The following is a 12410-nucleotide window of genomic DNA, read 5'->3' as shown; positions in this document are numbered from 1 at the left end:
AGGCTTTATTCTGAGGAAAGCTGCAATTTGCCCACTTCATGTATTTTAGTTTATTTATTTATCTGTATCACAATAGACAGTGCAAAAGTTTGTGTGGGTTTCAAAGAACCTGAATTTCTTTAAGCTATAAGGAATTGTTTTGGTTTGCTTTGTGGTTTTTTGGCTTGTTTGCTGATTTAACGTAAGGAAGTTCTCAATGTGTTTTGTCTCGGCAGCTGGGACTCTGAATGTTAATGTGAAGAAGGAAATCTCCAGCCCAGCCCAACATTGTTCTTTTGAAGAGGCTATAAAAGGTACTAAAATGATTCTTATCAGTGTTCTTAATAATTTAGCTATGAATTGCTACCCAGATTTGGTGAAATGAATCAGACATCCTGTGATAAGTCTGTGCTTATAAAATCAGGCCCTATTCTTACAGGGAGGTTTGTTTTCTGACTCTGAAACTTTTACTTTATTACAGTATTCCTATCAGTATATTTTAGTACAGGCTGATATAGAACAGCAACAAAAAATGCAAGAAATAATACTATATTTTTTTCATGCATTAGGCTCTGCAGTCCAATCTTTATTTAGTGTGTTTGCAAGTGAAGAATAAAAAAGAAACCTAGGATTGCAGTTAATACAAAGAATTAGAAACTCTGCAGTGTGAGTTTAAGCAAATACAAAAACTGATACACAGGGTAAGCCTGACATCCATCTAATAAAGTGTGGAGCTTAACTGAGGGAAGATCCCAACTCCTCCAGGAGAGCAGCTGCTGCTCCTCAGAATACAACGTGCTGTTGCTGTTCCTTCGTGTCCCCAGTTAATTTACGCAGGAAATCTGCATTTACCTTCTCATGGGGCTTTCTGTGTCAGCTGCTCTTTGGTGCTTCATTCCTGTGCCTGTTCTGAACCAGAGGTCAGAGAATTTTGTTTGCTCTATGTACTTGGTCTGCTCTGTCCTTCCTCACCCTATACACATGTGCAGAAATTTTACTGCCACATTACTGAAAGATTTAAATTTGCTTAGGGTGTGGAGATCTGTTGCCTTCCGTTGAAGAGTAATTCTTTAATTTACTTAGAGGGAGTCACAGGACGATGGGTTTTACCACTGCCCCTCTTGTTCTCGTTTTGTTTGTGGCTGCAGCAGTGAAGGCCACGGGCTGTAACCTGGAGAAGGTGAACATTCTTCCTAGTGCCTTGATAACTCCTCTCATGCCAAGCAGTATGATCAAGAACGAAGATGTGGCTCCAATGGAAGTAAGTGCACAAAAAAGCTCTTCCCCCGCCTTCCAGGTGAGTTTGGTGGGGCTGAGCACAGCAGCTTTTGGACTCTGAGTTACATCTGCTCCTTGTCTGTGCTTTAGTAGTGGAGAAGAGTAACAGACAGGGAAAGTGCCGTGTCCAGGGTCGGTCTGGGCAAAACACAATCACAGAGCACGAGTGAAACAATTTCCTTTGATCACTCACCCGGGTCCTGCACCCGGATTGGTGAGTTAGTGACCCTGCGATGGGGATTTTTATCCTGTGACACAGAACTAGTACATTGGTGTAAGAATACTCTTTTAATTAGTTCTTAGCATTGCTTTTGTTAAATTGTGCCAGGATTCCATCCTTGGAGTAGCATTTCCACTGCTAACTGCTTGCTTGCTGGTTTGGGTGTGTCTGGGTTTCACACCTCCCATCTCCCTCCGATCTTCCCTGGACATCAGGGATTTTGGGAGGTTGTATTTACATAACCCCAGTAAGTTTAGAAATTACCGAATGTCTCGCTCTTTTCAGGCTTCAAATGTGGTTGGACCAACTCAGCAAACACTGGAAAACAGCATGTCTGGCATATCAACTTCTGCTTCCCATTTACCTTCTGAGAGCGAAAACCAGCAGCAGATCCAGCCCAAGGTGTACAACCCCGAGAGCCTGAGCACCATCCAGACGCAGGACATTTCCCAGCCCGGCAGCTTCTCCGCGGTGTCCACGCCGGGCCAGCTGCAGAACAGCGACGCGCTGCTGCAGCAGGCTGCGCAGTTCCAGAGCAGGGACTCGCAGCCCAGGGAGGTGCTGCAGTCGGACGGCACGGTGGTGACTCTGTCGCAGCTCACCGATGCCTCGCAGCAGCAGCAGCCCACGCTCTCGGAGCCGGCCCAGGCCCTGCAGCAGCAGATTTCCTCGAGCATCTTCTCGTCGGCCAGCGGCGTGAGTCAGCTCCAGAACACCATCCAACAGCTCCAGGCCGGCAACTTCCCCACCAACACCGCCACGGGCAGCAACAGGAACGTCGACTTGGTGCAGCAGGTTCTGGAAGCTCAGCAGCAGTTATCTTCCGTTCTGTTTTCGGGCTCGGACAGCGGCGAGGACGTCCAAGATCAGCTGAACGCGGATATCTTTCAGCAGGTCAGCCAGATACAGAGCAGCGTGAATCCCGGGATGTTTTCCTCCTCAGACGCAGCTGTCCATTCCAGACCCGAGAACCTTTTGCCCGGGCGAGCTGAGAACGTTCGCTCCCAGCCTGAAGGTGGCCTGTCCAACCAGCAGCAGCAGCAGCAGCAGCAGCAGGCCATGGAGACGTCAGCAGCCATGGTGATGGGCATGCAGCAGAACATGTGCCAGGCGGCCACGCAGATGCAGTCGGACCTGTTCTCCTCCACCACGGCGGGGAACGGGGCCCTGCAGCAGTCCCCGGTGTACCAGCAGGCGTCCCACATGATGGGTGGCTTATCCAGCGGCGAGGACATGCAGATGCAGTGTGAGCTGTTCTCCTCGTCCCCGGGGGTGTCGGGCGGCGAGGCGGCCGCCCCCGCGCAGCAGCCGGTCTCCAACAACGGCCCCGCCATGTTCCAGCCCTCGAGCTCTGCAGAGGGAGAGGAGGCCTCGGGGCAGAGCAAGCAGATGCAGAGCTCCGTCTTTCAGACCATGGTTCAGATGCAGCACGGCGGGGAAAGTCAGTCCCAGGTTAACCTCTTCTCATCCACCAAGACCATGATGAGCGTCCAGGCCAGCGGCACTCAGCAGCAGGGCGGGGCTCTGTTCCAGCAGGGTGGGGAAATGATGTCGATTCAGTCGGGCAGCTTCATCCAGCAGTCTCCACACTCGCAGGCTCAGCTTTTCCACTCTCAGAACCCTATCGGTGACACTCAGAATATATCCCAGGAAACACAAGGATCCCTTTTTCATAGCTCAAATTCCATTGTCCACAACCAGACCAACACTAATTCCTCTGACCAACTGCAGCCCCCGATGTTCCACTCACAGAATGCCATGGGTGTCTTGCAGAGCTCCTCGGTGCCTCAAGACCAGCAGTCTGCCAACATGTTCCTTTCCCAGAGTTCCATGAGCAACCCTGCCTCTCAGGAAGAGCAGATGTCATTCTTTACAAGCCCAAATCCCATTTCTCCTCTTCAGACAGCGACAAACACCGAACAGCAGACTTCTTTCCAGCAGCAGACACAGATCTCTCATATCCAGAGCTCCATGCTTCCCCAGGAGCAGCCGCAGACTCAGCCTGCTCAGCAGGGTTTGTTTCAGTCCCAGGTGTCACTGGGCTCCATCCAGTCCGGCTCCATCCCTCAGAACCAACAAGGAGCCATCTTCCAGCCTCAGCATTCGATCGTTGCTATCCAGAGCAGCCCTCCGTCTCAGGAGCAGCAACAGCAGCAGCAGCAGAACATGATGTTCGGCAATCAAAGTGCAATGAGTACAATGGCCTCCCAAAAGCAGAACATGATTTTCAATCCAAATCAAAACCCGGTTACCAATCAGGAGCAACAAGGCCAGTCCATTTTTCATCCGCAGTCCAACATGGCCTCGATGAATCAGGAGCAGCAGCCCATGCAATTCCAGAGTCAGACCACGGTGTCTCCTCTCCAAAATCCTGGCTCCAACCAAGCTGAAGCACAGCAGCCAACCATCTTCCATAACTCGCCCCAGATTCAGCTGGTCCAAGGGTCCCCAAGTTCTCAAGAGCAGCAAGTCACCCTCTTCATCTCCTCAGCTTCCATGTCTGCCCTGCAGAGCAGCATGAGCCAGCCGGAGCTGCAGCAGTCCCCCATGTACTCCTCCCAAAACAGCATGGCAGGGATGCCAGGAACTGCTTCTCCTCCCCAGCAGCAGCCTCCCCTGTTCCACAACACGGCGGGAGGTGCCATCAACCAGCTGCAGAATTCCCCTGCCTCGTCCCAGCAGACATCGGGAATATTCCTGTTCGGCATCCAGAACAGTAAGTGACCAGTGCCTGATGCTGAGCTTACGGTGTAGGGAGCTGCCATGGAAACAGGGAATGGGCTGGCTGGGAAAGGGCCTTAAAGCCTGTCCAGTCCCTCCTCCTGCCATGGCAGGGACCCCTTCCACTGTCCCAGGCTGCTCCAAGCCCCAGTGACACTTCCAGGGATCCAGGGGCAGCCACAGCTTCTCTGGGCGCCCTGTGCCAGGGCCTGCCCACCCTCACAGGGATGTCTCTCCCTAATATCTAACCTAGGAATGATTGTGCTCTCTTAAGAGAGCGTTTCTCTTGCTGTTTTTGGTTCCCACAATAAATGCATTGCCTCTCTTCCCGTTTCTGAAGGAAATCAAGGACTTTAGAAGCTGTAGAGTCCAGAGAGGTGTGTGTTGAAGTGTACCTAGCTGTACAAACCTGCACTTTTCCTTACCTCCTCCCTGGAGCCAGCCTCCATGGCCAGTTGTGTGCAGGGGCCTGTGGGTGCCCGTGAGCCGCAGCAGCGAGAGGCGCAGGCGTCGCTTACGACGGGTTGTAGCGGCTCTCACGGGCTGCGCAGCTGGTGGTGGGCCGTGCTCGTGGCCGCGTGCTGTGCCCTGTGCCTGGCCACTGAAATGTCCCTCTGTCCCCCAGACTGCGGCCAGCTGCTGCCCCCCGGCCCGGCGGCGCTGCCGGAGGAGCTGATGGCCATGGGCCAGCCCGGGCAGCCGCAGGGCGAGGCGCAGCCCGCCGTGCCCGCGCTCCTGTCCCAGCAGCTCCCCGAGACCCCGCCGCTGCCCTCGGCCATGGCCACCAACCAGAACATGGAGAAGATAGACGATCTGCTCGTGTCCTTGCAGAACCAGGGGAACAACATGGCTGGCTCCTTTTAATCGGGCAAGCGGTGAGTTTGGGCGTCCGGGTTCTTTCCTGCCACGCGGGAGCTTTGTTCAGTGCCTTTGGGCCTTTCGGTGTGTGACCGTGCTTTAGGAGGTCAGCTAAAACCCCAGTGAGGCTGAAATGAGACTGTAATAGCAGGATGAAGTTATTGAAACCAGTGAGAGGTCAGAACTTGGATGAAGCAGCTGAGACTGTGTGTTGTTCGTTTTTCCTACGTTTCGTCGCCTGCCGTGACAGTCTGGTACTTTGTTAGGGAGGAGAGTGGATCCCTGGCAGCCTGGCAGATCAAAACCTTATGAAACGTGACTGTGGTTAAAAGAATTGGGGATTACTGAGTAAATAAGGCCTCAAGGCTGAACTCTTCCCCCGGGTTACAATAATGTAATGTGAAAACAAGTTTTGGTGGAATGTGGCAGCTCCTGAATGTGCCACACGCTGAGGCTGTGTTAGAAACAGCCGACAGCATCAGCTGTTGCTAGGAGACATTCTGCTTTTAGAAGGTGCCTTTCTCAGAGGGGGAAGGAGCCTTTGACTACAGATGAGCACCAAGAGCCAGGAGGCCTCTGGAGTCCGGTGTAGGCTGTGGTGTGTAACTTGGGGCTGGTGTTGTCCTGAATCCCCCCTGAGTTATCACTGTAGTGATGCATTTCATTCTCTAATCCAAAGGGGTTTGTGTGTGGAGTTTGGAGTCTCTCCAGAGCTCCTCTAGCTCCTCGCCCCCAGTTCAGTGCCTGCCCCTGAGGAACACCCCGAAGATGAAGGGAGAGGGGACTGTGGTTAGTTATGCCTGACTTTTCTGCTTGTTTTCTCATGCAGAAATTCCGTGAAGAAAAAAAAAAAAGCGACGATTTCCCAGATCTTCTCAGACCTTCCAACTCTGGATTAGGCTGCGTGGAACCAATTGCTTCTGTGGAAAAGTGGCCTCTTTTAAGAGCACACGCGTGGCCAGTGGCAGACCTGAGGCCACGACCGTGGAATTTGGGCTCCACAGTGCCAATAATGCTGAGGAGTTATGCTTTGTGTTACTGGGGCGTGGGGTTGGGCTGTTACCAGGTTCATAAACCTCATTACAGTGGGGGCTCTTGGAATTTAAAGCATATCTGGTCAGTTATTATTGTTGTTGGAAGGTAATCCATGTTACCACGTTTACTTTTTCCCTCCTGTTCCTTGTTCACATCCCTTTTTTCCCTCAGGAGGCTCGTGCAGCAGAAACAGCAGCTGCCTCTGCCCCGAGCCGTGACTCAGCTGTCAGTGAGTGAAGGGATCTCTGGATTGACACGGAGTGGGAGAGCCAAACCCACCCTTTGTGAATTGAAAGTACTGGGAGCTGTATTAACCACGCAGAGAGTTGCTGCTGTAAATAACCAGTTCCCATCTGGGAATGGCATTAACGGTTTTCCACGTCCCTTACGTGGAGCTGTACGTAGAGCAGGGGTTTGGTGGCTCTACAGAACGAAGAAATGAAGGGGGACTTCCAGCTGATCTTAAAATCTTCTCTAAAACACCTTCAGCTTGAAAAGAGCATTTTGTGTGGCTGAGGAAGGGACTCCCCTGTGTCTCTCACTCTGACTGAAGGGTTAGAGCTCTGTAAAGCCTCACGAGCTGTCCCCAAACCAGCCTTCTCCCTTCCGTTCTTTCCATGGTTTTCCTTCTCTCCCTCAGTTTTGTATTGTGTTTTTAAAAAAAAGACATAGATATCCTACTGGCTTTAAAGCTAAAGAAACAGCTTTTAGGAATCCTTGGCAGTAAATTGCTTAGTCAGTAGAAGCTTTGACAAATAACCAAGGAGTAAGGAGAGAGGAAGCAGTTTCTCCACCACCTTCTAAACGCAGGAATCCCCCTTAACCCGCCACTTCCAGCTGCGACCGATGGAAATCTTCAGCTTGGCTTTACTCCAAGTAGGGGGCAAATTGCATCATTTTTAAGCCTTCTTAAAAGGTCACTTCATCCTGAGCTGTTGCATCTTTGTAGCACGTGGAGCTCGTCGCAGTCCTGAAGTGATTTTTTTTTTTTTCCCCTTTTTCTACCACCGAGCCCCGAGTCTGGTTTCTAGATTGTCATGTTTAATTAAGGAATAAATCATTGACTGATGTTACGGAATGTAAAAACAACCCACTCCAGACCGTGCAGGTGTATTGTGAGGCATGTGGATATTTTTGGGTGCTTCAACTCTCCGGGCAGTGTGTGATCTCTCACTACAGCCTCGCTCAGATCCGTGTTCTCCCGCTGCCGCCGGAGCCCAGCCGCTCCCGCGGCGCCCGTTCCGCCTCGGTAGAGCGCAGCTGGTATCAACGGCATTTTTGTTATATGAAATAACAAAAGAACAGTCTGTAAATGTTTTTTGGTTTTGTTTTTTTTTTTTTTTAAGTTCCTCCAGTCTGTTTACTGTGTGTTTTCCCCTTAACTCGTGTGCGTAGTTGAGCCGTGTAGAGTTTTTTGTTGGTTTTCCTGGATTTCCCCCGTTTGTTGGTCTGTCACGACGTTCACTTTCTCTTTCTGTCTCTCTCTTTCTCTCTCTCATTGAGAGGCATTGAATTACGTTTTCAGTAGTAAGGCTTCTTGCCGATATGAAGGGAACTTTTCAGAAAGAGACCTGCTCTGGGTCATTTAATTTTGAATACAGTTTTCAATCGTTCAAGTTTTGGATGGTTTATATCTAATGTGTGTTTCATTTTTTTGGAAAGCTATATTTTGTATTTAGGAAATGGTATAACTATTTTGCTATTTGTACTGAGTGAGTACATTGGCATAAATATAAAAAATTTATATATATACATATATATAAAATATTCTTTTTGCCACACATTTTTGTGGTAAATTTGTGAGTTTGTCTGATGTTCTACCACAACGTGGCGTCTGATAACAGTGGGGTGGGGTGGGGTTTGTTATGTCTTTATTGAGTATTTAAGTACTTTTTGCAACATAAATAACGTGTTCATCTCTCGCCATTCCATCAGGCAGTGTTGGTCCAGCTGGCCACGAGAAGCTTCGCTCTGTGTTTGGTGTGTCCCTCACTCACAGCCTAGCCAGGAAACCCAGAGGCATTTAGGATTATATAAAATATGAAATACTGGGGTTTCCCTCAGAATGAGCCATTCAGCTTTTCCTCCACTCTCATCGCCTATTTAATATTTTATTATTAGCGCCTCTATGTTTTAGCTCCTAATTTATGATTATGCTCAAACGTTGGAAATTTTAATCAGGACAGAAAGAATTCCCCACTGCATCATGTCCAGAGCTGCTTTTACCCCGACCCAGACTTTTCTTTCTGTATTTTATTTTTTTTTTCTTCCCCTGCTGAGACAAAACATTACCAACATCTCGTAAGGGTTCGCAGCACGAAAGCAGCGGCCCCCAGCAGTGCCCAGGCGCTGCTCAGGCTGAGAGCAATGGACCCAACAACGTCCAGAGGGCCGTGGAAGTGCCTAGGCGCTCACTGGGAGAGGAGCCGCTGGTGTTTGCAGGATGTGTGTCCCAGGATGAGCTGGTGGCTGTCCCCTGGGGCCGTTGGACGCAGAAGGAGTGACGGGAACGATGGATTCGCTCGTGTGCTGCTTCGGTTCGCCCCTTGTTCCCAAGGGCTCTATCCGTTTGTTGGTCAGTGCCAAGTCACCAGGGACCAATTCTCCGTGGAACAGGACGAGTGCCCAGAAGAGGAGCGCATCCCAAGCCTGCCACAGCTCCAGGGAAGGGTATGTTTGGATTGTGGGTGTGTTTGAGGTCACAAAGAGAAGAGAGGAAAAAAAACATACACAAGAAAACAACCAAGGGCTGTGCTATCCCAGTTTTCCCTTCTGGAAACACCTTCCTTTCCTGGTGTTAAATTTACCTGTTCATTTTAGGTCAATGTTTAAATGTACAACACTTTGAACATGTGATTTGGTTACAAGAAGTATTTGTGTGGCTGAAGAGGTCGCTCAGCGGTTGGCGCGTGCTCGGCAGCGGCTCGGAGGGTCGAGGGCTTGGATCAGCGCCAGGAGAGCTCAAGGACAGGCTGCAGGCTGTCCTGGCAGGGAGCACAGCCTGAGCCACGTCTGTGTTTTACCAGGGGCCTGAACATCCACTTCTGACATTTTTAGCGGTTGAGGCTGGGCAGCAGAGCTTCTCCGTGTCCCCAGTGTTCAGGAGCGCACGGAGCGCCGGCGTCGTGTCTGGGTCCTTTGGGTGATCAGAGGATCCTGAGGTATCAGTCTGTGCAAATCCAGCATCCCTGGGGGTCCCAGAGCACCCAGTTGTGGGCACAAGTGAGAGCTGAGGGAGATGGAGCTGCCAACCCCCACCGCGTCCCCTCAGCTTTTACCCCGAGTGTGCCCGGAGCCCACCCAGAAACCAGCGAGCCAACACTTAGTGCACGGTTTGAGCTGAACATCTCCTCTGGCACGGAGTCACTGGTGCTTTGTGCTTAATTAACAGTTGCTTTCTTATGAATTGCTTCCTCACTGCCCGATCTTGCAGCAAGCCGAACGCTTTGCTCTTATTTTAACACAGATCTAGTTCAAGAAATAATTGCAGGCTGTTCTGAAGTGGATGCCCACTCTGATCACTAATTGTGATTACTTCTAATCACTGACAGGGTGGTTGCTTCCCATGTAGTTTTGAGATAAGGCATGAGCAGTTAAACATAATTTTGGCAGGTTTTTACTGAAAGCACCAAGTCTGGGCAGCTGTGTCAGTGGACATTCCCCTCAGTTGCATAAGCTGAACTTTATTTTTTTAAACTTTCCATTGATATTTTGATTTAGAACCTAATTTCTAAAAGGCAAATACGTCTGAATGGATTTTTATCCCTGTTTTCTCGTGCCTGTGCTTGGCAAACTGTTGTGTTCCTTTTCCAGGGCCATTGCAGGGGAGCACAGACGTGGATCTGAGTGAGGGGAGCAGGAGAGAGGAGAGGGAGCTGCTCGGCTCCGAGCTGTAGGGCGAGAACAGGAACTGCTGGTCACTGCTGACATCTCCCCAGTGCAAAACTGAGCTTCCAGGGCTTGGTGGGTTTTGTGTTTGGGGGGCTCAGGGCAGCTCCATTCTGTAGAAGCTAAAAGGAAACAGCAGTGGGATGCTGTGTTTGTTCGAGGGCTTTGTTTTGTTTTAGTTGGGTTTGTTTAGGCTTTAGTGGCAGGCTGTGAGCGCCTTGTGTTCCTGCTCAGACCAGCTGTGCCAGCCCTGGTGCCCCGGGCAGAGGGTCAGCGTTGGAAATGGGATAAACGTGGTGGAGACGAGTCAAAATGCAGCAGGGGATAAACTCCTGCAAAAGGGAACTTGTGAAATTCTCTAGGGGAGTGTGGGACGTGGAGGGGTTACCAGGAGAGGCTTTTCCTCTCCCAGTCTGTGTAGGGATGTAAATATGCACTGCCTGTATATTCTAGGATTATATATATGTACATAGAGGAGTCAGATTATTATATATAAACAATAGTAGACACATGCATAGAATACTGTTACATTTACATTTTTATAAACATTAAATAATATTCCTTTTCCTCAGTAGGAGGTTTTTGTAGTAACTCACGAGTAGGTGTCTCACACCTCTCAGTCCTGGCCGTGTGGCCGTGTTGGTGACGTCCTGGCCGTGTGGCTCCAGAACTTGCTCTGCTTGGGAACCTCGCTGGGATCTGTGGGCTGGAAGCAGCTGTGGCCACTTTTGTATTTTTTATATCTTTTAGTTCGTACTTGCAGATGTGGTTTAGCGTAGAACTGACAGCCAGGCTGAGGCTGGGCTTCCTGCAGCCCTGAGCATCCCTCGATCTCCCTCGAGTCGCCCCAGAGCCTTTTCCGTCCCCGGGTGTGTTGGATGTTTCTGTGTAGCAAAAGGTTGCTGCTTGTGCTGGGTCAGGGAGGGGAAGCTCCTCTGCCATTTCTCTTTATTCCCACGAGGGCAGGAGTCTGTAAACTGATTTTTTTTAACTGACTGATTAGTGCAACAGTCAAAATCTAGAGAACTCCTTGAAAGCCAATGAAGTTCCCCTTGAATTCTGTCCGTGAGGAACCTGCCATAACTCATGCTGATTTCTTTGTTGCAGGTTGTGTGAGGATTTAAATGCTAATAATCATAGAATCATGGAATATCCTGAGCTGGAAGGGATCCACAGGGATCATCCAGTCCCATCCCTGGCCCTGCACAGACCCTCCAACAATCCCACCCTGTGCATCCCTGGCAGCGCTGTCCAAACCCTCCTGGAGCTCTGGCAGCCTCGGGGCCGTGCCCATTTCCTGGGGAGCCTGGGCAGTGCCAGCACCCTCTGGGGATGAACCTTTCCCTGAGATCCAACCTAAACCTGCCCTGACACAGCTCCAGCCATTAAATCAGGTCATACAATCAATAGTGTGTATTGTGTCCCATGTGACTTCCAGTTCCAAATCCGTGTTCCGCTGGAATTTGTCAGGAGTGGATCAGTGTTGTCCTGGTGCAGGTTTCCTTAAATCGCCTCCATCACACTGAGAGCCAGTCCTCCTTGGTTCTCTTGGAGTTTGCGGAGCTGAACTTGTCTCCAGAGATTTGTCATTTTTTGCTGTTACACTTCATTAAATTGCCCAGTGACATTCACTGTGCAGGGACAGGGGCAAGGAATCCAGGGATTCCCTGCTCACTGACCCCTGTGTTCAGGTTCCAAGGCTCCCACAGCCAGCAGCCCTCTGTGACACATTCCAGCTCCAGGCCTGGCGTTAGGGGAGGGTCCTGTGTTCACCTGACAGGTAAATGGCCTTGGCTTTGTTTGGCTCTGTTCTGGCCCTGCAGCAGCCCGTGGAAGGGGATCTGACCCCAGTGCCCTGGGCAGGACCACGGCTGCCTGCTGGGATAATGTGTCCAGGGGAAGTTTGGAAGTGGCTCTTTGGGTGTTGCAGAACTGGGATCCCATTCCAGTATCCTGAGCAGCCTGCAGCATTCCTGAAGCTTTTTTATTTTGGATAAAAGGAGACAATTTGAATTATTTCCATCTGAGCTCATGCTGACTTAAGCTCCAACCCCTTCAGAGCCGAGCTCCAGCCTCTGTCTCTGTCCCTGCACCTCAGGTGGGCTCTCCCCTGCCTGCCAGGTGTTCTGGGTGCACCCTCGACCGCTGAGCTGCCTCTTCTGTGTCCTGCAATGTGAAAGTAGCACCAGATACTCCTTCGTGCAGTTCTGTGTATATGGCTTTCGTAGGTGGGTTTTCCAAGCACTGATTCCCGGTGTTTTCAGTTTGTCTATGAGGGGATATTTTATTTGCATCTATGTTTTTAGCTCTCCTGTGATAACTTGTTGAATATTAAAAAAAAAAAAAAAATATTTTGCTTCTATTGGGACATTTGTATACTCGCAACTATATTTCTGTAAACAGCTGCAGTCGAGAATAAACGATGAAAGTT

The 12410-nt window shown here is 50.2% G+C and overlaps 1 protein-coding gene across 4 annotated transcripts in view; it reads left to right on the top strand.

Moving 5' to 3' along the window:
• NFAT5 (nuclear factor of activated T cells 5) overlaps nucleotides 1-12395 on the top strand; it is a 54985-nt gene extending 42590 nt beyond the window's left edge. For 3 of the 4 annotated variants that reach the window (XM_040075102.2, XM_040075104.2, XM_058422053.1), the window contains 5 exons: nucleotides 216-293; nucleotides 1128-1240; nucleotides 1763-4193; nucleotides 4824-5073; nucleotides 5886-12395. In XM_040075102.2, the coding sequence (XP_039931036.1) occupies nucleotides 216-293; nucleotides 1128-1240; nucleotides 1763-4193; nucleotides 4824-5062 (2861 nt within the window). In that variant the 3' untranslated portion in view covers nucleotides 5063-5073; nucleotides 5886-12395. The remainder of the gene's footprint in view (nucleotides 1-215; nucleotides 294-1127; nucleotides 1241-1762; nucleotides 4194-4823; nucleotides 5074-5885) is intronic. The other variant, XM_040075103.2, reaches the window with a different exon arrangement.
• Nucleotides 12396-12410: the final 15 nt, after the last annotated feature.

The sequence above is a fragment of the Hirundo rustica genome, chromosome 11 (assembly GCF_015227805.2).
Source record: "Hirundo rustica isolate bHirRus1 chromosome 11, bHirRus1.pri.v3, whole genome shotgun sequence".
Classification (NCBI taxonomy): Eukaryota; Metazoa; Chordata; class Aves; order Passeriformes; family Hirundinidae; genus Hirundo; species Hirundo rustica.
This window is presented reverse-complemented; position numbering and strand designations above follow the sequence as displayed.